The sequence below is a fragment of the Ammospiza nelsoni genome, chromosome 8 (assembly GCF_027579445.1).
Source record: "Ammospiza nelsoni isolate bAmmNel1 chromosome 8, bAmmNel1.pri, whole genome shotgun sequence".
Taxonomy (NCBI): Eukaryota; Metazoa; Chordata; class Aves; order Passeriformes; family Passerellidae; genus Ammospiza; species Ammospiza nelsoni.
The window spans coordinates 11,993,507-12,018,539 of NC_080640.1; the positions used below are offsets into that span (position 1 = coordinate 11,993,507).

General features: G+C 40.2%; 2 protein-coding genes across 11 annotated transcripts in view; one reads left to right on the forward strand and one right to left on the reverse strand.

Moving 5' to 3' along the window:
- SLK (STE20 like kinase) overlaps nucleotides 1-14,909 on the reverse strand; it is a 49,468-nt gene extending 34,559 nt beyond the window's left edge. For all 3 annotated transcript variants that reach the window (XM_059476638.1, XM_059476639.1, XM_059476636.1), the window contains exon 1: nucleotides 14,308-14,909. In XM_059476638.1, the coding sequence (XP_059332621.1) occupies nucleotides 14,308-14,457 (150 nt within the window). In that variant the 5' untranslated portion in view covers nucleotides 14,458-14,909. The remainder of the gene's footprint in view (nucleotides 1-14,307) is intronic.
- A 386-nt stretch (nucleotides 14,910-15,295) lies between these two features.
- Nucleotides 15,296-25,033, forward strand: part of STN1 (STN1 subunit of CST complex) — a 38,419-nt gene continuing 28,681 nt past the window's right edge. The window contains exons 1-4 of one of the 8 annotated variants that reach the window (XM_059476642.1): nucleotides 19,583-19,632; nucleotides 20,669-20,814; nucleotides 22,334-22,507; nucleotides 23,488-23,566. Coding sequence is in view for 1 of the 8 variants with exons in the window: in XM_059476641.1 (XP_059332624.1) it covers nucleotides 22,503-22,507 (5 nt within the window). In the remaining 7 variants the exon portion in view is untranslated. Of the gene's footprint in view, nucleotides 15,349-15,486; nucleotides 15,711-19,582; nucleotides 19,633-20,668; nucleotides 20,815-22,333; nucleotides 22,508-23,487; nucleotides 23,567-25,033 lie in introns of those variants that run through there. The other 7 variants (XM_059476641.1, XM_059476646.1, XM_059476644.1 and 4 more) reach the window with 7 other exon arrangements.

Genomic DNA, 25,033 nt, shown 5'->3' on the forward strand with positions numbered 1-25,033 from the left:
CATAATTCTTACTTAAGCAAATAGATTTAAAACAGAGTAAAAAATAAGAAAAAATTGCTAAATACTGGCAAGAAAAAAACAGCCATGCTGTTCTATAATAACACATCTCATTTTCCCTTCTCTTGCTGCATGATGGCTTTCATAAAAGCAACAGGGAAAACCAGCTGACAATACTGGGAAAGCATTTGTAACTGAAGCATTAGGTGGTATCAGAGGTGTATGTGCAAAAGAGTTGCATTTTTTCCCAAAATTCACTTATAATAACTGTATATCCTACTTGCTAAAGCAGCATTAAAACACACTATACTGCATTGCAATCAACTCCTAAATTTGAGAAGAGGGAGGTGTGACAAATTGAGATTTATCCCCACAGTGCTAAGCTGCTGTGCCAGTATCTTTCCCCTGTAGAGGTCACTAACAGTTGCTGGCAGAGGTTCTCAGTTTTATCCAGCAGCAATGACAGCTCCAAACTAACTTAAACCTCCCAGAAAGACAGTAACACAGTGGATCTTCATCTTGGATTGCAAACATCCTACAGTTATTTCTTTGGTTTTGTGTCATTAGGGCAAAAACCAACACAATGCTTAAAGCTTACCAATTTATTTTAGTGACTACAGCTTAAAATTCAGTCTATTCCAATAATAAACACACCTTTATTCCAAACGATGTCATTAGGAGTGCTTCCAAGAAACAATGTTATCAAGAAATAATTTTTAATCACACCATAATTACTAATTTTAGCTGTTCCCTAGAATTAATACAAACAAGAAGTCAGAGTTGAAGCTGTGTACAGACTGTGGTTTTATCAGAAAATTATCCCACTGCCAGGTTGAGAATTTTATGATTTGCTTTTGCTTATTTTATGATTTGTCTGAATATAGGACTCAAAAAACTTCCAAGTCCTTCATCTGGGAAGTTTTTGCTGTAATCTTGTTTCTAATCATTAACATCTGTAAGGAGCTTTAGTTGACTGGAGCTCAGAGCCAGCATTCCTCCTGCTAACCCCTTCCCAAGGAGACATTTGGAGCAGCTGAAGCTCACTGGAGCCTTCTCCAGACACAGACACCTCGGAGTCTTTTGGCTTCATGAGCACCAAGTCATTTTGTTTACTCACACTTTGCAGACTAGTGTACATCCACAGATGTACAAGTATAGATCTACTACACTCCTTTTTTACTTTTTTGTCTTTTTTTTCTTTAAATACAGTGGCTCAGTCAACCCACAGTTCCTCAGAGTTAAATTACAAAACAAAACTGGGATCTGCTTTGCCCAGAGCTTTTCAGCCTGATCAGATGCAAGATGGCTACAGCTGTTTGCTGACCCAGCACAGCCATTCATTATGACAAAACAAGAAAAAAACAGAGCATCTGACTTGAGCATGGAGAATTCTGTCCTTCCCAACTGGATACCAACAAGTCAACAAAAAAATAAAGAAAGAAAAATGACAATTTCTTTGGGCTTTAAGAACCCTTCAACAAAGGCCTTCTGACATGTTACTAGGGGAACTACAGAGCCCCAGAAATGCAATGTGGCATAGTCATTAAATTAAAAAAACTTGCTGTCAAAAAAAGTAAAGAATATTATTAAAAACTCTACATTTCACATAGCAGAAGGAAGGCATTAAAAGACCAGCACTAAGAATTTATTTTATGTATCTATTGCAGAAAATGATGACCTATAACAGATGTAACTTAACTGTCATTTAAAGTGTAAACATCTTACTAGCTCAAATATACAGCAAATTTAAGAAAAGGTTCTGTATAATTTGATACTGCAATGTGAGCCATGTTCAAATTTCACAATAAGCACAGCTAAATAGCCAGAGGGGAAAGATTAAATTAAACAAGATGAATGAAGCATCATCACCTCTTTTCATTCTTTGCCCTCTTAAAATGAACACAACAAATACAGAATACTTCATATGTTTTAAGGGAAAAACAAACTATATAGGCAGTTTAAGATTTAGTGTTTTACAAAGAGATACAGTTGTAGCAGAGGGAAAGGAAATGAGACAATACATAAATACCACACTGAAACTGGCAACAACTATTGCAAAACTATCAAAGCATATATTCTGTTGCTTCACACAAACTAGTCTGTTAAAATGAAACTTCCTCTATTTCTAAAGAAGTAAAAGAAAGAAGTAGAGTAGCTTTAAAAAGTTTCAACTAAAAAAGCTGTACATCATTATCCCTCACTTCTAAGTGAAATTGTTACAGAAACTAATTCACATTCTATTTTTAGTATTCATATGTTTTAAAAATAAAATTTAGAATTATAGCAGGGACTCATTCATTCCTTACATACCATCTCTAAGGCAATCTAACAGAAACCAACTGCAAAGACAGCAACAACAACAAAGAAATCAACAATTAAGGTGTCATTCAGCACTCTGTAATGTAAACAAGTTATTTTCAAGTCAGTCCTACTATAATAAACTTTATTAATTATTAAATTCATTCTGCTGGTATATGCTATTTAATGCTAGTACAGTCTATAACTTGACAGTAGTTTCTCTTGTGCTGTAAATCCTGACCCTAAAGTTTCACAGCACCTCACAAGCACAAAATGAAATTTCAAAAGGTGCCTCACACAGCTCAGATAAGCTGGCTACCTTTGTGCTGCAAGTACAATATCTCAAGAAATGAGAAAGAGCCTTCTCAATAAACATTTGTTATTCCTTGACAACTGGCTATTCAAGTACCACAAAAATAGCACCCTAGGTTCTGTAAATGAACTTCATTCATATTCAACACTGTAGTGGAATATGCTGCTTTCTGATGCTGCCTTTCAGATTAACTGTTTGGTTTGTTGGGGTTTTTTCAATTGTTGAATTTAAACAACTAAACAATTAAGAAAACTGACTACTCTGAGAAACTATATGAATGGAAATCATATTACTTATCAGCAATTCTCAAAGGAAATTTTAATTTAGAAGCATGCTACTGATGGTATTTTTAAAATTCTCATGTTCTATGCACTTGCTGTTTGACATTTTACTGATTAGTGTCATTTGTTCATAATTTACCTAGAACGCTACTGATAAACACAAATGGCCATGGGAATAATTGCATAACTTGATAAAATTATTTTTTAAAAAATCCAGATAAACAAATCAAGATAAAATTCTTCAAGTCTGTGAAAAAGCACAATGCACAAAATATGCAAAGCAAAATGTACTGTGTTACTCAGACACCTGCAACTAACAAACATTGATCAATGTAAGGTTTTCACCTAATGTTGGAACATTGTTCTTGCTCTGACAGACCTGTTGAGAGTCATGGTAACACTGAACAGTTAATGCTTCTTCCTGAACATCTCCTGTGCTTGTTCTTGCCTCATAGCTGTGTGGCAATGCTACTTTTCATGGAATTATGGAAGCTTCATCTTGTTCATGTCCTCAAGAAGTGATGTTGCATGGCTCTCATGAGGAGGCCTTGTTATGGGAAAATTACTTCATTTCTTTATTCTTCTCCTTCTCTCTCTCTTATGTTTTTTTTTCTTTTAATTGAATAGTAGGCTGAAAGCTTTTTGAAGCAGATTACTATCTTTTGTTGTATATTTGTACAGTGAGAGGGAACGAAGAATTCTGTTCCATTTGGAAAATTATCAAAGCCACTTCTTGCTCCAGAACACCTTACTCAACTCAAATTCAATTCAGTTTCTAACTCATATGAGTTAGATTTAGTGCCACATAAGAAGTCTTAGAAAATTTTCAATCTTTTCTAGCAGTTACTGAGCATACCCAAAGTAGAAAAGAGAATCACCACCTGAACTAAAACTGGGATCATGGGCTTCTAGTCAATTTGCAGTTATGCCTAAATAACAAAATGCACCTAGCATGGACATCAGTGGTGCTAAGGGACAAAACCACTGGCTGATAAAAACACCACTAGCATTTCCCATAAGTACCTTTTTCTTAGTAGTTGCTAACAGCAAATGGCTCCTACAACAGGAACAAGTCTATTTTTCCTTTTGTCCTGACTAAAAGCATTCATCTGACATAACTTAACAACTCCACAGCATTAATATGCCACCCTTTGACAGCTACTGAAACCAACACTGACAATGTGCTGTCAATTTTCCCTTCCATTGGCAGTGTCACTTGTCTGGCCCTCTCGTGAGCTGGTCTGGGCAGCCAAGAAGATTACATGGACAATCAGCTTTTGCATGGCTTAGTTCCTGAAGCAGATCAGCACGGGGTTGGCAAGCACCAGACCTGTCACAAGGAAGGATGTGGGAAGGACAATCCCCTGCCAGAACCCTGCCTGCACCGACCTGCGCCCGCCCAAACTGCTGTGGAAAAGAGTCACGGTAAGACCCTGACACTCCTCGTTTCAGTGTCACTCCTGCACTTACTAAAACGCACTGCTTTGGACAGCAATGTGTTGTTGACTGTTTCACTTAGTAAATATCACAGTTCCACACTGTTTAAATGCTTTTTAGGGATTCAGAATAATCTTCTTTATATTGCACTGGCTAAAAGTGAGGTCCTATGTCAGGCCACTAAAGGCCACAAATTTACAACAGCATCAATAAACACTGAAACAAACACAACAAACAGCAGAAGAAAACAAGCCTGTACATTAGCTCCTTTTTATATTTCACTTTTAAGTGCTAAGGCCAGTGTGTGTGGGGTCTTTGTTTGTTTTTATTCAAATGCAACACAAAAATCAACAACCAGCTTATTGGGTTCTTAAGCTGGCCAGAACACCTATATTTGCTACCAAGAGACAGTTTGAAATTCAAGCTACAGCCAAGAGCAAATGGACATTGTCAGGTACCCCAGCTATCCCTGTCAACAGGAAACACTTGTCAGTACTGTTTAAGTGGTGATTTTTAAGTTTTCACACTTTCCTTCCCAGAGAGATGAAAAATAGCAGATAGGTTACTTTTAAACTTGGTTAGTACATCTCCACTAATAGCAAAAACTAGTTGGAAAGAGTGAATGACTAAAAAAGCTCAGCTTAACTCAGAGTATCCATTTCTCCACATTACTGGGATGATTTGAGGTTTTTTGGGGGATAATTCCTGCTCAAACTATTCTGGCAAATTGCCCCATGATGAGCACAGCTCACAGTGTGCTGTAGCTGCACAGACCTGAGTTTCTGACTCTTGACTATCCAGCAATGAAACCCAGAGAAATTTTGCCTGAATGGTGAACTGAAAGATTTGTGGCATCCACAGAAGAAAGTAAGAGAATGAGAAGGACAATCAAAATTATTAAAGGGTCAAGCTGTTGTCTTATAGTAAGCAGACTAAAAAGGTTGGGCCTTAAATAGGAAAAGCTGAAGGTGGGGCAGGAACATGACTGAACTTTACAAAATAAAAAAGGCAGCAAATGAATTGAATAAATCCTGATTGAGACAATGGTTATGAAGGAGATGAGGGTTAACTGCAACATTTCAATTTTTGCTGAGGCACTCAATTAACATTTCTCCACTATTGTTTTACTACCTTTTGATTACAAAGGTATTAACTTTTCCTGGTAAAATACTATTTAGAAATACAATTTTTAAGTTTTCTTCTATAATACACAGTGTAGACGTGCTAGAAAAAAAACCTTTGTTTTTACAGCATAAATCTGTTTCAGGAGAACCATTACCTGGGAGATAAAGAAATAATAAAATCCTGTGTAAAAGTCTTGCCAAGTTATTACACTATCACTGACAAAGTTACAGTAACTTTCCTCAGAACCCTTTCTGAATCACAGCTATGACTAAACATTTCTGGAGACAAACCCAGTTCCTTAAAGTCTTCCTTTAACAAGGAAGTCTCAGATTCTTCATATCAAGGAGATATGAAGAAAGCAAAGGGACAGTCTTCTCCTAGCTTATTACTAAATTACATAGATAAAACCCCAATTCAGCCTTAGGACAGGGATTCACCATTGCTTCCCTACCAAGTAAACCAATTGTGATATAAGGCACAATTTCAGTTCTGGGGTAATGGTTTCCCTGCCACAAAACATTTTAGTTCTGTTCACCAACTCATTTTAAATTGAGTTTAAATTAAGATTTAAATTAACTGCATTATTGCAACTGCAGAAGAAATCATCTAGTCGTCCTGAAAATAATAAAGTTTGTTAAGTCACAATGGTATCATTCATTTTCAAATTTTCAGAAACATAAATTTTCAGGATGGACACTTGAAGGTAACAGCCAGTCCTCTGTAGTAACAAGAGATTTACCCAATTTTAAACACTAATCAATAAATTGATTTGACTATTGCAGTATGGTCCTAACTTTTCACTTCTTCATGTTCTTCTCCACAGAAAATAAAGTAAAATTTGAAAATCATATCATAGAACAGCATGCTTCAGGTAGTCAGAATATTCTTTAAGGCACATTTTGTGTGGAACTTGATTCAAGCATGAGTCTAGGTTTGAGCAATTTCTTGCTCTAGGCTATAGGCAATCACCTAATTAGAAAATGGCTAAAAATATAAACATGCCAGGCAGAGGGGAAATACTTTGTGTCTCACTCAGCTTCCAATTTACAATTCATGCTTAGCTGCCTTACATTAACCTCTCTATATACACATATGCAATGACACAAAATACTGAAAAAATCCAGTCTTAATCTAAAACAGTTTTAAAAAACCAACCAAACAAACACCACCACCATCAGGGACAAATCTATAACTTTAATATTTTAACTTGCATTTACATGCAAAACTCCTTCAATAAACACCATATCCTCCTAAAACCAAGTATGGTAGTTTAAGCAGGTGAACTAAGTATTAGAAGAATCTTACATTAACATTTTATTGCAAATTTTTTTTGCTTCATGTACATCTTCTGCTGCATATACTCCAGTTGGTTTGTGTCATGAATGTAGAGCATATTCAACAGAAAATCTGAAATACCAGTAGAAATTAACATTTCCAGTAAAGCCTTCATTTTCTGTTGAAGTATGAATACCATTAGAAAATGGTTTGAGGTAGCCTACTAGCTTTTATTGAATATTAGACAATTTTTATTGCCTGACATCCTTCAAACATATTCCTCAAACACTGGGTCTTTTTTCTCTCTAATAAAAATTCCTTCCCATTTCTGAGTGGAGAAACTCTATTTCCCCATGACACATTTGAGATATATCTGAGACTTAAAATTTCTTTCAAGCTGTAATCACGTTATAAAGTCATTAAATATGGACTAGAGGGAGAATTTTATATGGTTTTGGAGAAAAATTATAAAACATCACTTCTTTTACTCTGTGCTATTAAATCAATCTGCTTTCTGTGCTATTAATTCCATCTGCTTTGTTTTCTAACTGTAGATTTCATGGCTTTTCCATCACTAGACATAGAAAACTGGAACAATCCAAACAGTATCAAGAGAAAAGATAGCACAAGCATTGTAGTTGACTAATTTGGCAGCTACTGTAAAATAAGACAATAAGCAAAAGAGGTGAGACACTATGAATTTGCCAACTCCGTGTATAATCTGAATATAATTAAAGGTTATTGGGGAAGCACAAAGAAGCAAAGACTGAAAAAGTATTTATAAATGACACATCAGCCACCAGGGTCTCAAGGAATGTATTTAAAATCTCAAATCAGAGAGTTTAATTACAGACTCCTCTTGAACACAGACGCAACTGCCACTGAAGGAAAATGATGTTTACAATCTTAGGAGATTCTCAAAACGTGGGTCATGGCCCACAAGACATGGAATTCCTAGGTGGGCTCAATTTAAACAATGACAAAATCAAATAAAAAGAAATCTCAGACTGGGGATTGGGATATTTGCAAATACAAACTCAACAAATTATTTCTAAAATATTGTTTACAGGGTGGTCAAAACTATAATTTCAGTCATTACCAACAGAAACCTTTCAACTATTGCTCTGCAACACTGTAACAAGTGTGTTACTATTTGAAGGCTTGTAGCTCTGGAGGATCCTGCCAATGATTAAAGGTTTGACCACATTCTCTATATTCTGTTAACAAACCCCAAAAATCGACAAAACCCTGCCCAAAAACCCAGAGCAGAATTATTTAATTAAAAGGACTGCATGTGACTTAAGATAGAAAAATTATTTCACTAAGTCAGAACAGCTTAAAGAAGCTTCATTCTGCAATCTATTTGACTTGAAACAGTCACATTTAGCTTTGAAATGTGAAGTTTTTCTTTCCAGACAAGAAACCACAGTCCAAACAGTTACACAAACAGTTAGCTAAGAAATGTGATATATCAGATGACATAAGAAAAACAAAAGGGAACTTAATAAACATGAATAAAATCAAATAATGAGTTCCTATCTACTTAAGAGTTTGAAACAGTTTACATAACTATGCTCACACCTTGGAAAAGATGACTACCTTACCAAGAACTGATCATAAGCATTCTATAATTATCCTCCACAAACTGTCTGCAGTTTTAGTTCCAAATCCAACAGACAGACAATACATTACTCATAAGTTAAGTATTGTGATGCTGATTTCAGGCCAAGTGATGCAAATATGTCCAAAAAGTGAGACACGTGCTCAGCTCCTTTTGAATATTTCCTTGCTACAGACAAAAAGGAAAAGTAAGAAACAAGTTGCCATTTCAGTCAAGCAGTTATCTCAATCCACAATTTACAGATGACTTTCTGGCAGTACCATTTCCTCAGAAAACTTACTGGAGTGACAATAGGTGTAAAGAGCTCTGTAAAGCTTTCCCTTTGACAGATTTCCCAGAGTTTAAAACAGACACTGCCTTTTCCTTATCTGCTATCTTCTAATCAGGCTAAAACTGCAATAGTGTGAAAATAAAGATAACATTGTAGGGCAAGGCACCAAGCTGATCAGCAAGATTGCAATCATTTGCCTTCTACGAACTGTCAAACATGTTTTTCATCATTCACAGTAGCCCTAGAGGACTCAGGCTACTTTTACAGAGATGACTGTTCCTAGCAAGCCTTAAGTAAAGTTTAGTTCTATTTCACTTGTATTTAAAATGTCATATTGGCACCTTTTACATTCCTCTCTTGAGAGTAAATCAACTCCCATATCTCCTCTATGTGCTAATGCCTCAATGGCTAAACAAAGCAACCCAGCACTTTAGAGAATATTATTAATTCAGATCTTCTGAGGGCAACTGCACCATTCCACTGCTCCAGTTTAATGAGAGGTCAACTTATATAGTCAATTATGAATGACAATAAATTAGAAGAAACCATATTTCTTATAGCAAACAATTTTAATCAAAATTGCCAAGAGTTCTGCCCCACTGAGTCATTCTTCTGTATTGAACTTCAATTTTGAACATTTTCACCTGCTATTTCTTTCCAGGTCTGGGCTCATGGCAGATCCACATGAAACTCATTTGTGAAACACTGTGTTTGACTGGAAACTTTCAAATATGAGTTTATCTTCCAACTAGGACCAAACATGTAGGACTACAGACAAACTCAAGCAACATCCTTCCAGAGGGAACTATACCATCCAAAAAGGAATGTCTGCAAAGTTTCAACAGTTCTACCAAATTCTTCTAAAGAATTAGTGGAACTAATGACACCACATCAGTAAAAAGATAAAGAGTAGAAAAAACAAAGCCTATCTGTGCTTCAAGCTTAGATATAGTTAAGTGGTCAAAATCAGTTCTTGGGATTCCTAGGTTACAGATCTAAAAGATATCCACCCTAGGAAGCAGCATGATCCATTACTATCAGCTAGATAGCTTCAAATTGAAATATCCAACTGCAGGAATTTAGAACAATGTGCTGTAAGACCCAAGAGGTTAGGAAATATGAATTCTCCTTGTTCTGTCCTTAATTTGTTTATAGGTCAGACTAATTAATGCATTTTCTAGGATAAGAAAATAAGTTAATATGTTAGTGGTACAAGAAAAGTACTCCTCAACAGCTACCAGCAGTCAGTTCATATTTAAATATTAAAAGGAATTAAGAGCACATAATCATTAAATGACATAATTGGTCCAGTCTTATTAAATCACTACTTAAAAATTCTATTTGTTTCTACCTGCTGTAGAAGACATTAAGGCAAAACCAGGCTGTCCTGTAAGTCATATAGGCACATTATAGATAAGATGGTTTTCAATACAGATACAAAAGTGAAGCAACACCATTGGATTCTTTGACTTGAAGAAACACTCTTGTCAAAAGTCCACTATGACCTGCCAGAGATGAGCTGGTACTGGCCACTACTGCCAACAGAAGTAAATATGAACACTTAATGTAGTGATTTTCAGAGGATAATGCAATTGGGTGACGCTGTTCACCATGATTAGGGTTATCAGCTTGCACAAAATTTCTTCTCTGAACTCAAAGAAAAAACAGATTTTTTTTTTAAACCAAGCACCAGTTAATTCTCAGAGCTGGAAAACTTGTGCTAGATACTTCATATGAAGTTTTCATTTTATTTTCTGAACTCCTATGAAAATTTTGTATACAGAATGCTTCCAACATCTTAGATTTAGTGTAGTGAATATAGTGTAATACTATAAAGGGGCAGAACACTCCAGCTCAAACAAAGAAGCCTGAATGAAATTCTAAGCAGACAAGTCCAAAGTATTCCCTAACAATAATTAAAATATAGATATACTATCTCTATATACACATACCATATAGAGATACTCTGTCTTATATAGTGCCACACATGTTTTACTTCTGTAGAATCTGTTCCCACAGAAGACTTAAAATTAGTATATTTGTGCAGATGGTACCCATAATAATCATAATCGTGGCCAAAAGTACATTAATTTCTTGGAATAGCATCCCCTAGTAAAGGGCTCAAAGACAACTAGACACTATGAAAATGCCTTTCTGCAATGTAAATCTTGTATATGAGTGTACAATGTTCTTACTGCCAGAAGAGGCTGGCAAATTTTACTGAAATACAGGCCCAAGACTTTATTTAATTCAAAAGGTTAACTGAGGAAGATAAACATCATTAATGAAAATGCAGGTATCTGTAGCAAGAAAGAGTCACACATCACATCAGGCATTTGAATGGTCTGTTTTCACATGATCTGAATATTTACTTCTGTGAATTCAGAAAATAGTTTAAAGTTGATGAAAGTCTGAACACACTGATCTATCTTAAAGCAATGCTTACAATGTGCACAGAATTGCGATTTGACACAACAGGGTACTAGAACACACAATGCAGCAACATGATATAATAATGTAACCACTTTCTAAAGCAAACTGATGTAATTACAATAAGAGCCCATGTTTTTTTCAGGGCACTTAACCTAATCAAATCAAGAGCAGTTTCAAACTGTCCCTCTTTTGTTTTAGGAGCTTTTTGTGTCTGACTGCCAAATTTCAAAGTTGAAATCAGCCTTCAGTGTCCATCAGAACTCTAGGAGTCTACTCAGTTATTCTAAATAATCCATGAAGAGCACATAAAATTCTATCATCAGGAAACTCGAAATTCTCTTCAAGAGCCATCACCTGACTCTGAAGTACTGCTAGGATCTATAAATTGTAAAAGGACAGAAATCCACACCATTACTCATTAGCCAAGAGCAAAAAGAAAACAGCCTAAAAGTGGCCTCTTTGAAGAGCCTGAAAAGGGCCAGAATAAAATGTCCCACAGGGCTATAAAACCTTTGCCATCAGTAATCTGCAATTACAGAGCTCCCCTGATCACAAGAGACTTGCAACAGCAGTTGAAACAGAGTATTTCTGAACATTACTTACAGGCCTGCGAATACAAATGTATGAACTCAAAAACCCTTAGAATGCTGCAACAAACAGCTTCAAAGGAGATAAGCTCTTCTAGAAATTTGGCTAAGGTACTAAAAAAATAAGCAGGATCCTTGTACTTGATTGCAAAGGAGAATGAATCACAAGTTTTCAATGACCTTAAGTCTTCAGTACACAAAATGAATTATCACTGGACAGCGTTTTTAAGTAAATTATTTAATCAGGGAGGCTTCCCAGTACTGTCAGAATCATTTAGAGCTGGTTTTGAGCCTTTACTTTAATATTTGACACTTTGTTCAGAAGATCAGTTGCACAACTAAACTAATTACCCCTCTGTGGGAAATCATAGCATGCAACCAATCTAACCTACTTTTTAGAAATTCAAAGTATACAAACATTTGTATGGCAATTCCATTTTAACATGCATCTGCCAAAACGCTGTCACACACAGATCCTAAGATCTTAAACAAAGGCAAATGTACCTGACACTAGGGTGATGGGGGGGTTGGCAAACAAAACAAAATCCATTACACAAAATGAAAACCCCAACCCCCACACTTCCATTACCTAAAGACAAAGTCTTCAAGCATTCTTGAGAGCTTTGTTCTGGCTTATAGTTTGGAATCCAAAATTTGAGAAGGAATTGAATGTCTATTCCTGCAGCTTCTCATTTGAGGTGTATGTCCATGAAAGAACAACCTAACACACCTTTCCTGCTTTCCACAATGTTTCTTGGGAAGCACACTCAGGTGTACGAACACAAGTACAGTTTGTATCTGTGTGTAAGCCTCCTTCTCAAACTATATGGAAACAAAAAGAATGCTGATGAACACATGCAGTAACATATTTTTTAAAAGGGGAATTTTTATCAGTAATACTGCCTGTTAATTCTCATAAGGGCCAACTGGTCAACTTCAACAAGTTGACCAGAGCAACCACATCTGTAATGCTGCCTACGATCAATTTCAACAGTGAACTCTGTCATTTCAGTCAGAATTAAATCTCGGAAGTGAAAAATGACATCCAAGTGGAAAACATTCTCCTGTTTCTGTACAGAGTACACTGAAATGCAAATTTTACCCGGTGCCTTGCTCAGACACCTTCATCAACTACTACTGCTATACAGATGAAGGGAGAAGAGGTTTGAAGATGGGAGGGGAAGAGCACGTGGGGGAAGAAGAAAACAATTTAGTATTATATCTGAGGCATATTTTCAGAAAATGGGAATCAAAACTCCACTATGAAGCTCAAATTAAGACTTCAATACTCTGGAAGCGCTGTTAGAGATGTTACGTGTTTGTGGTGAGCAGGCTTTATGACAGATATGTTCCCAGCCTTTTAAGAAAAAAATCCCAGAAGTCTAATCTTCAAAACTGACCAAAGAACCACCATCTAGACTGTGTACTACACCAGCGTCTAAATAAACTAAATGTTCTTAATATAGAACATTGACACAAATTCCTTGGGTGAAATGACCCCACCTAACATTCTGACCGTACTGTGGCACTTCTGCTCAAATATACAAACAGGTGATACCACCACAGTACAACAGAACCTAAAATAACTTCTGCCAAAAATAGCACAAGTTTCATGAGCACCCAGATTTCATGAACTCTCAAATGCAGTACTCTAAATTTGTTTCTTGACCGAATTAGCTCTCAGAAAGACTGCAAATGCCATCCTCTCGTGCTATTTTCTCTTCATCTCCAGAAGCAGCTCCAGAGCTTCAATTCGTGTCAGTTCCCAATTCTCTCATGCTTATCCACCAGGATGTTTTTTCCACGCTATCCATATACCAAACATGGAGCATTAACACCCTTTCAGGAAGGGGCAAGCAGCTGAAGATTTGCCTGAAAGCTGAAGTCTCGTCAAACACTAGCAGGGTTGTATCTGTGCCATTGTAGTCCACTTGGCTTGATAAATTCTAGATAAGGTTCCTTAAAAACCCTACTTGTACCAGTACACTTAAAGATTTAAAGAGCAAACAACTGAGAGAAGTTAGGAGATCCAACACATGGATTCCGGCACACAGGGAAAGCCACGAGAACACAGCTGTTTAATTCAACTCCACATGGAACAAGATGGGAGCATGCCCATTAAAGCGACAACAGCCTGGCTCTGTGCACTACACACAGAGTCAGTTTTACTGCTCATGGGGTTCCTTCCGTACAGGGAAAAAAAAAAAAAAAAACCAGTATGAACTTCGGATCTAAGAAAATGCAATCTTTGTAAGGTTAGGAGCCATACTGTACACGAGTCCCAAAAAACCCAGAACACAGAGAAGTGAGCAACCCAGCAGCGGGCAGGGTGGAGCAAAGGCGGGACAATGACCTAATAGGTCTTTTCTATCTTTAGTTTCACGAGGCTCCGTGGCCAAGAGGCGCCGGGATGCCCCGCTCAGCCTCCGGCCGCGTCCCCCCGCAGCGCTCGGCGCCCCAGCCGAGCTGTCCCGAACTCGGCGCTGCCAGAGGGATCCCGAGGAGAGGGAGCCGGCAGACAGGAGCCCGAGGAGAGGGAGCCGGCAGACAGGAGCCCGAGGAGAGGGAGCCCGCAGACAGGAGCTCGAGGCAGCGCTGCGGGCACCGGCAACGCACCGAGTCACTCCTCAGCTACGGGAACACAAGAGAGCCGCGCTGCCCGCCCTTACCTTGAACACTTTACCGAAAGCACCATCGCCCAGCTCTCCTATGATTTCCCAGAACTCCTCCGGGTTCAAATCCCTCTTGACGTGCTCGTATTGTTTCTTCTTCTTCTCGCCGCCCAGCTTGAAGATCTTACGAAAGTTGAAGAAGGACATTTTGGCTGCGGCCGAGGGATGGGGCGGGCGGCGGTGCTCCCTCCGCCCGCCGGGACCACCTGGCGCGGCCGGGGATGCCGGGCGCGATTCCCACGCGGAGACCAAAGTCTTGGCGTCGCCCGGGAGGCGCCGTCACTGCGGGGAGACAACACCCCGCGATGCCCCGAACGGGGCCGGGCTCGGCGCTGCTCTCCCCGACGGGCTCGGCGGTCCCTTACTCGGCCGGGCCGGTCACCATCGCGGCAGCAACAAGTGCCGGTCTCGCTCCTCGGGACGGGCGGCGGCGGAGCCGGAGGAGGGGTCACGGCTCCGCTGGGAGGGGGCAGCCGCTGCGCGCCGGGCAGCGGGGAGCGGTCACGTCCCGCCTCGCAGCACGGGGCGGATGCAGGGGGGGGCGGAGGCTGCCCCGCTCCAGGCTCCCAGCCGGTGTCCTCGCGAGCGGCGTCCCAGGGTGGCACCGCGGCGGAAAATGACGCTTCGCTGCCGGCCTCTCTTCCACTCGCTCGCTCCCTCGCCCTGTCGCGGAGCGGGGCCCGGGCGGCTCCGCTTCCTGCGGGGCGGCACCGGCGGCACCTCCGCCCCCTCCGCCCTCGCTCCCGCCCGCCGCCGGCGCGTGCGCCCCGCGCTCCCGCCCCCCTTCCCGCGCTCCCGGAACCGCCTCGCGCCCCTCCCGCCGCTCCGCCGCCGGCGCACGCGCAGCAGCGCGCGCCCCCGCCGCTCCCCCTTTTCCCCGGCGCGTGCGCACGCGCCGCACCGGCAGCACGCGCGCGGCCCTCCCCCGCCAACGGCTCGGGCCCGGCACCGGCGGAGGGAAGAGGCGGGGCTTGTCCTGCCCACGTGACGCGGCAGCGGCCGCCTCAGCCAATAGGAGCGCGCGGAAGCTCCGGGCGGGTAAGTCGGTGTCGGGCTCAAGATGGAGGGGGGCGCCCGCACCCTCCCCCCGTAGCTCAGAGCAGCGTGGCAGATCAAGGGCTCGTCCCTCCCTCTGTTCTCTTTCCCTTTAGCCCGCTGCGTGCCGTTACGGGAGGGGCGTGTGGTAGAGAGACCGTTTTTCCTCTGATCCCGGAGGAGACCCCCGGCTCTCCCTGCCGCGCAGGCAGGGTGTCCCCAGCCCTGTGCAGAGGCTGATGCTCCCTAGGCGGGGCACGGCCTCCCCTCAGGACTGGCCGGGTGCCCTGAGTGCCCAGGCCCGCCGCGGGAGCCGAGGGGCCCTGAGGGGCTCGCTCTGTGTGTCAGGAGCGCTGTGACGGCAGGTAGCGCCTCCTGGGGGGCTGGGGCTTGGACATGGAGCTCTGAGAAAAGTGTTAATAGCACCAGACGGCGTTGGAAAACTTTTGCTTTTGTTTGTGGTCCGGTGCTGTCCGTTGACCTGCTACTTGTTTAGCTTCTGTCATAGCAGGGTGCGATGTTCTTGTGCTGCCCATTTGGTATCTTCGGTATCTTATTTAATCTCTGGGACAGGCCTGAATTTCCTTATCTCACAACCTTCTCTTCCCACAAATGATTCCTTCCTCACCCTGAAGTATAATTGCATTTTAATAGCTGTGTTGTGTGCTTGCCACCCAATGTGGGGCGTTTCCTCACTTGAAAGCGAGAGGCGTTCCCGTTGCCTGGATTAGGGGCAATTAGCAGAGCCGGGCGCTAAGTTTGGGTTGTGACGGGCTGCGAGTCCATCCAGCAGCAGCCGAGGCGATGCTGAGACCTCAGAGACATCTGACAGTGAGACAAACAGCCAGGGAAAATCGTGTAATGCCGTATCCTCGTATGAACCTGAGTGCCTGCAATTGCCATTAGCTTAAGCTGCGTGATGAGCTTCTGAAGATCAAGCCTGTGGTGTGCATCATTCCCCAGACCATTTTATTAGCGTGACAGTAGTTTGCTGTGAGGATAGTCCGTGTGTAAATTCAGTAATAATAATGAGGCATTGAGATGCCCCTGACACAAAGCGTTTATGAATCGAACAACAGTGTTCTGTCATGAGTCAATTTCTTTAAACTGTATAAAACCAGTTTCAAACCAGTCCCACCCTATGAATAGAGAGCCTTTCAAGTACTCTTGCTAAACTGATTTGTTGTAATAATCAGCATTTGTTTTTCAAAAATGATATTCAGCTTTATGGGTTCCTTGTACTGATGGCTCTGCCACAAAAGGTAAAACTGTTCAGAAGGGTGCTAAAACCAAGGCTGTTTGTGTGTGAGGTCAAAACCAAGAAACAACTGCAAGCCTAAGGATGTGCTTTATCTTCTGTGATCTGGCTGGCTGGCTCCACCTATTAATTTCATAGGCAAGTTTCATTCAGATATATTGAATTAAATGCAATAACAAAGACAGTGTCACCAGCAGCAATTTAACTTCTCATATCTTAATTTTTAAAGTTCAGTTTCTTTTTCTTCTCTATAATTTTTCTTTTGCCCCTTCAGGTGGGATGATAGCTTTGATTTGGATATTAAAATACAATGATGGCTTAAATAATAGTTTTTGTTAATATTTGTAATTTAATATTTTGATTTTTACTTGCTTTCTGTCAGATAAAAGGTGCTTTGGGACTAATTTCTGTAGGTTTACTTAAACTGACTGGTTGATAGAGGATGGGGGGAGAAAGGAGTCCAAAGTCATAGCAGGAATTCCTTGTATTGAGGCAGGATTATCTTTTCTTTAGCCTCAGGGTTAATGGCAATGAAGTGGGAGGGGGGCATGGGGGTGTTTATGTGTGAATGTTAGAGTTTGTAATAACTGGAAAGAAATGCACAACTAAAAGAAAATTTGGTAAGTTATATGTGAACAAGAGCAGTTGAGGTGGCAGCTGTGGGCTGGGATAGCAGGGCCTGGTTGTGCCTCAGCTCTGTTACAAACACTGGGCTGTGCAGCGCTCACACACAGCATCTCTGCCTGGGTCAGTTCCTGTGTGACAAAGGAGGCTCAGAGCAGAGCTTGGTGCCATCCTACCAATGACTGAACCTCAGCAGGTACTGCATTGTGCTGCTTTAGACTTGTGTAAACACAGTCTGCCTGTGCCACAGGGCTTTTCATTCATATAACATTGGAAATATAAGATGAAAGTCTGGTATGAGAAAGGAGCACTTAATCTAGTGATAAGGCTTTGCTTTTAACTTCTTCTTTCTTACTCTTGAACAAGTAATTCAAGATAAAACCAGTATATATGAAAAGGAAAACTATGACTCTGTCTCATTTTTTCCCATATTCTTTCACTCTGGAGTTACAGCTTGCCACTCAATCCTGCAGATAAACTCCATGAGGTGAAGGTTAAGTGCTAGTAGCAAATCCTTCCCAATTTGCTCTGACTTCCTGGTTTGGAGGAGGCTGTATGAAGCCTGAATTTTGTGTGTGTGGTTTTTTTCTTCCTGATAGAAGGAGTTCTGAGCTACTGTAAATGTTTCCAGATGGTAAGGATAAAAAGGTAAAAGTGAGTTATATTAAAATTTTTCCTTTAGGAATTTAAAGCAATGCTTTTTGAAAATTCATTGCTTCCTTTAAATGTCAGAGGAAGATGTTAAAGTGAAGATGTTAAAGAGCTATCTTGATTGTGCATCAAATATTTTGGCTTAAAATAGCTGTAAACTCTTTATGACAATCTTTTTCATCTCTTTGTGAGTTAGAAATCTCCTTTATACTTCCTGCTGCTTAATACCACCATCCTTTCTCATTGACTCAATCACTTACACTTGCCACTGTTCCTAACTCTCTCTTTAAGCTGTTTCTTTTAAACTGCTCCAATTTATCTTAATTGAAAGTAAACACTTCAGAATTTTAATTTGAAATGTGTTCTTCACAAGATTTATTGCCCTTTTGCTGCAGTCCTATATTCTGTTTTCAGTTCTTTCAAAATATTTAATGGTATATTTTTATATTGTCTTGACTTTCTGTCCACCCACGCTTTCACTGATCTCCAAAAGTCTTTCTGGTGTTTGAGCTCACTGAACTGCTGTAAGGTCACAGGTGGCTTGTTTGTGGTTAAATCTGGAGTGTAATTCTTGTTTCATCCATCTTAATCTGTCTGTCACCCTTGGCACTCAGCACTGTCCTTTCTGTTTCCTTTAATCGATGTACCCTGTGTTGTTATTGATATTTTCTCATTGTGTGGTAGCATTTTTTCATCAGCTCTGCCATTTCTCCTCTGATCTGTTCCCACAGTTAGCACTCTGTGCTGTATTGGGCTCATTCCAGTCTAAGCACCAATGTAGCTTCCAGGTCACTGTAGTGCTCCCCAGTGCAGGGGGATGATTCTGTCCTGGTCCTGTGCTCACACTGTTCCTGATAAAGGCCAGGATGCCACTGGCCTTCTTGGCCACCTGGGCACTCCTGGCTCGTGATCAGCTGCTGTTTACCAGTGCCCTTGGGGTCTTTCCCTCTGGGCCACTTCCCAGCCCCTCTGTCCCAGCCTGTAGCCCTGCCTGGGGCTCTTGTGACCCAAGTGCAGGACCTGGCACTTCCCCTCCTTGAGCCTCACACACTGGCCTCAGCTCACTGATCCAAGCTGCCCAGGTCCCCCTGCAGAGCCTCCCTTGGCTCGTGCCAGCCTGGTGTTGTTTGTGAGCTCAGTGGGGCTGCCCTCGATGGCCCATGCAGGTGATGGATGCAGATGTGGAACAGGGCTGTTCCCAGCTCTGGTCCCTGCGCCCAGCCCTGCTGGCACCGCTCAGCACCACGCTCTGGGCACAGCCCTCCTGGCAGTTTTGTGGCCAGCAGAGAGCCCCTGTGCAGGCCATGGGCTGCCAGCCTGCCCAGGAGAATGCTGTGGAACACAGGATTGAGGAGTTTCCTGAAGTCTTCAATAGGACAGCATCCACAGCTTTTCCCTCATGCATTGGGTGGATCATCTGGTCATAAAAGGAGCTCAGGAGATCAAGCAGGACCTGCCTTCCCAAAAGCCATGCTGGCTGGGCCTGAGCCCTTGGTTAGCCTGTACATGCTACTTACACAGCACTCCTAAAGGCTTTCTATAGTAGCAGTCCCTGTAACATCTATGTACTGTATAAGTGGCCTTGCCCCAGTTCTAGTTATTCTAAATGAGCCACAGCTGCCAAGTCCTTAGTTGGGCAACAGCTGTGGCTCGTGAAGGTTACTAGGATAAAAGGGGGTGGGTTGGGAGCCCTGGTGGAGTCACAAGGAACAGCACTGCTGGGAGGAGCTGTATGTGAGAAAGCCACTCAGAAGGTATGGACTTTAGGAATATATTAACAACAGTATGATTACAACAGCTTTCTAATAAATGTACCATTGATAGAGCTGTGTCTTAGAGACTTCTCTTTCTCTTATGCAGAGCAAAAAGAGACTTAGTCTTGTACTCAGTATTTTGTGTTTATGATATGAGTAACAGGAATAGTTCAGTCATAAATAATATAAACAGGAAAAAATTATAATACCAGAGGTTGGACACTCAAGAGCTTGCCCACACCTTAGCCAGAATCGATACTCTGGCTCCTATCAATAACCTGGGTATACTACTATTTATTATTTGGTTTGGGGTTTCTCCTGCCTTACTGCAGGATCAGTTAATCTAAGAATTGCCATAGAAGTATGTGGCATTCGGAAGCTTCAACATGTAAGGATATAGCTCGATGTTTGCAGTAAAAAAAATTGAATATTAAAATGTTTAGGAATAGGATTGATTGGATTTTGGCTTCAGAAAAGTCTGTGTGTTTATTCTAAATTGGCCATACTTTTTCAGCAGTCAGTGGGGAAATGTATTTTCACAGGGCAGTTCACCTTCCCCATTTGAGATACTTACCTTTATCACAGTATTGGACTGTGTGAGGTGAGTTTTCCTGGCAACATATAATGGGAGTTCTTCCTACCTATGGAGAATCCATTGCCAGCAGAACTCTTGGAGTGCATTTCTCTTGATGTCAGCAACACTTCTGGGAATGATGACAGAGCAAATATAAAAATTGCCAAATTACCTGAATGTGTCCAAGTAAACCTATGATGTTTTATTGAATAGACTTTATCTGAAATTAAATGGCGGAGGAAAAAAGCAATAATATAACTAAGTTTGAATAAGGATCAGATTTTTCAACAAATAATGCAAGAATATTTCTTGGAAACATGGCATTTCAAAGCCATTCAAGTTTTAACATGTTGACTTTATTGAAGCTATAGCAAAAAATGTTTTTTTCTTATTGCTTCCAGTTGATGTGCAAGAAAACCCTCTCCAAGACTGAGATTCAGAAATAGTCTTATGTCTTTGTAGGGGAGTGAGAAGCAAACCTCAGATTTAATGGAAGGCATCAACAACTTGAAACTTACATAGCTGATTCTCTTTGATTAATTGACTAATGCAATTAAGAACTTCAGATCCTCCTGATAAAGCTTTTCAAGAAGGCTGCACACTTTTTGGTTTGTATTTAACACAAAAACCTCCTTTTATAGAAATTTTCAGTTAATATTCAACTACTGAGCTGCACTGGCAAATAGTTGCATTTTTTTCATGGAGTACTTAGTCTAATAAAAATTCTCTCCATATTGTAATGACTGTAACAATCTTTCACAGAACCATGCAGGACTAAGTCCATCTAGAACACTTTTTTAAAATAATAATATCCTTTATTACTATACTACTCTTAGGTATAGTTTTGTATTCCTGTATTCCTTCAAACGATTTTAATAATTTGATGTTATATTTCATTTGAAATGAGATTTATTTGATCAAAGCTGTACATGAACACAAAGCAAATTATTTCAAACTTGTGGAGCCCCCTCCATCTGATAGCTATTAGAAGCTTTAGTTAAATCACATGAAACATGTCTTGCAAATGCTGCACCATGGTTCCCTTTCCTCCAGATGGTAATTAAACCTTTTCCTCTTGCGTAGCAGTCACGAGCTGATTTGCTCTTTTTGTTTGTGGCTTTCAAATTTGCATTAGTTCACATAGTAGCTAGGATTAGAAATTTATTAAGGGATAAAGATAGCTTTGCATCTCAGTATTGCTCTCAGTCAATACTGGCACAAAAAAATGTCTGAACAGAAAGCCCACATGTATTACTGCTTTTCTTTCTGTAAATCCTGATTTTCTTTCACTGTTTCCCAGGAGTCTTTTTTTTCCAGAATGGACTTTGTGTTCTCTTGTGATCCTGATCAGCTCTGGAATCTTGGGACCAAATAACTTCTTCTGTAATATGAAAATTAATTTTTTTAAATTATGGCTGGCTGGCCAGCCATCAGACCCAATCCTGGTTGTGTGGTAAGCATAACCAGGAAGTTTATTATGCCTTCTACAATTACTATTAAAAATATACCATCCTGTTAAATAGGGAACATTTCCTACACACAAAATAAAGGAAAATTTGACAAAAAGATAACACTAAAGACTATTGATTTCTTAGTGATATCCCAAAAAGAGACATTGCAGTGGGATAATATTGCAGATATGTCTACCAGCAAAAAGGGGAAATAACGTAGAATGTGAGATACCAACTTTTTATTAATGTAAAGCTAGACTTTAAAATACTAAATTTTTTTATTGGAAAAAAGACCAACAAAGTTTTTCATTGCATAATGTTATTTTTGCATTACAACCATGCTTGTACTGATTTCTGTGTGTGTAATGTTCTTCTCTTTTTACCTAGAAAATGAGGCAAAAATAGTTGACTGTTGTAAAGTAGAATTTGGTTTCTTGTAGGATCTCATCTTGGTACAGCAGCAACGAGTGGAGCTGCAATAATATGGCAATTGTTAAGGCAAACAGCAGCTACTGTGTGTCCAACAATAGTCTGTGCAAACTTTGGCCACTAGCACTTGCTTATGACAGAGCAGGGTATTGTGATGTGATGCACTTTTTGTCTCAAGTGCTCTGAAATGTTTATTTTTTGACAGAAGGGATCTTTAATAGCTAATCCTCAAAATTATGTTTTGTAGCACCCTGTGATATTCATGGACTAAGCCAAAAAAGCCCATTACATTGCATGGACTGAATCATATCAAGAAATAGAATTACTTACATGAAAAATCATTCCTGTGGCTTCTGACTGAGCACTAATATATTTTTCTGGATAGATTATCCAGAAGAGTGACTTCCTTTCAGAGCATGAGGTAGGAAATGACATCTATTCAAATTCAAATGCAATTAAGGAGACACTTAAATTAGTTTATAAAAGGCTGTTGCTTTCTTTACATACCAAGAAGTCGGAAATAGTAATCAGTTTATCATGTTAGCTGCGACAGTGATTCATGGAAGAAGTTACAGCCACAGGGAGGTATTTTCTTTCAAGTATCTAAAAAAATGTTCTGTCCATTTAGTGCCTTTCAATGGGATTTGGAACAAGTTTTTAAAGATGGGCAAAAACCAAATCATAGGTTAATTATTTTGAAATTTCAGGTTGTAATGGAGTGCTCTGTGGTGCTATGAATGTTCATATAAATTCTGACTTATTCCAAAAGCTGTTCTAATTTAGGCCAGATACATAAACCAGTTTAAAGGGGAGGGAGGTAAATGGACAGGAATGCTTGCCTCTAGAAACTAGGTCAAACTTGTGGAGTTCACAGGCACAGTAAGCTATTAACCAGTCTTGTCACTTCTATGCAAATTTATGAAATTTGAAAATGTTAATTCAGGAAGTGACACTAAATCTATGTTACACTGCTAAAACAGACTATTCTCTTTTCTCTGTTAGTTAATTCCTTTGTGCTGTATCAGTAAATTACAGAATCCCAGAATGGATAAGGTTGGAGGGGTCCAACCTCCTGCTCAACCAGGGCCCCCTAGACCACATTAGTGAGGATTCTGTCCAGACAGTTCTGGAATGTCTCTGGGCAAGCTGTTCCAGTGCATGTTCTCCCACACACATTTCTGGATCCATGGGAAATTGTATCTAATGCATGGGACAAGGATTAGAAAGAGCTACTTGTACTGTTTATTTTGTTACACACCTCCCTGCCAGATTTTTCAGAATCAGGTTTTGGAAAATTGAGTGCCAAAACTTTGTTTTGAGGTTTAGCTTGCATATAAAACAAATTTCAATGCCAAAAGGAGGCAATCTAGGACTTTAAGCTTTGTCCCCATTCCTTCCAAGATTGTGGATGTTGGAGGAGCCGGTTTGGTCTTCTGGAGCCACATGCACCTGTCCAGAAGGTTTTCCAGGCAGTGGAAAGGTAAAACCAGAGGGAGGGAAATGTTACAAGTTATCACATGGAGACCTTAACTCCACTGGAACACTGTTACACTTACAGCCTTGTCAGTTTATTGATAAAACAGCTTTTTTGCTCCTACCTGTATCCTGCCTTATGGGCACTGTGGGCAGTGCCATTATGGGTTGTTAGAATCCCCACTGGCTAAAGGTTGCAGTGATGGGCCTCTTGTCTTGTAATAAAAACTAATGTAAGTAAAAGACATGCAATGTTTAGAATTTCACGGAGTATCTTTAAGAAAAAAATCTATAATTCTTCCTTTTGGTAAATTGTTATCTGAACAGCTTAGACAAATGTTAAACCCTTGTACAAGTAATGTTTGAGGAAGTGCTGAACTTCTGGAAGTTCAGAGGAGTTCTAGATTTCTTAATTTTGTTTTGAAACTATGTCTTTAAATTGGAATTGTACTTAAATGTAAGAACTACAAGACATGTAGCATCAAAACTGTCAGGATTTTACATGACAGAAGCAGAAAGTGGTTTATTATGAAAGACTGAAAGTGCTTGCCCCATCTTGATTTGTAATAGAACAACCAGGTAGGAGGTGGTTCTAAACTGACCTTACCTCACTGTTTGATAGTTTTCCAACAGCTGTTTTCCAGGAGCCTTTTTTTGCCTTTCAGTAATGTGTTTTGGTCTCAGTGATGGTGTTCATCTTGTTACTGGTGTTGGATACTTTCTTTTAACTATGTATTTTTTAAAAACCTATGGGTGAGTTTCATGTCTAGAATCTTTGTTCCATATTAACTGTAACCAAAAGCTTTACTTCCCAGTTCAGTAAGATTTACTTGTATAATAATACAATGGGTTTATTTGGTTTTAATTTAAAATGTTGTATGTGGCTGTAGGTAATTAAAAACATTTCCTGAAAAATGGTGGGTTTGACTGTACCATGCTGGAATTGCCTCTGCTGAGCATGAAAAGTTGAATAATAGTCGTTTGTTGCATAGGGTGTTGACTCAGACACAGATGATTTCAATTCAGATGACAGAGGGTGTTACAAAACCCAGCTGTTGACTCTGCTCCTCTTTCCACAAGTTGCTTTGTCTGTGGCAAGAATGGCTGACCTGTGGAGCAGTTTTTGACAGGCACAGATTCTGGCCTAGTTTATTCAAGTAAACCAGTAATGACTTTAAGTTGTTTTAATGCACTGGGTTGGCAAATCCAACAGTTTAGGAGCTGTTTCCAGTGTAAATTGTCAGGGCTAGCATGGTAGTGGCAGCCTTTGGAGAAGAGTGAAAGCCTGGTAGGATGTTTAAGTGCCTGTATTAGTGAATAAATTCTCTGTTTCTATTTTACAGCTAACTTGAGAAAGAGTTTTTGCAGCAGTGTGCCAGCACTTGCAGAGCAGTTGCAGACAGCCACTGGCAAGACACATTTTCTTGGCTCAAAATTATTAATCTCAAACTGAGGCAATTTTCTCTAAGAGCTT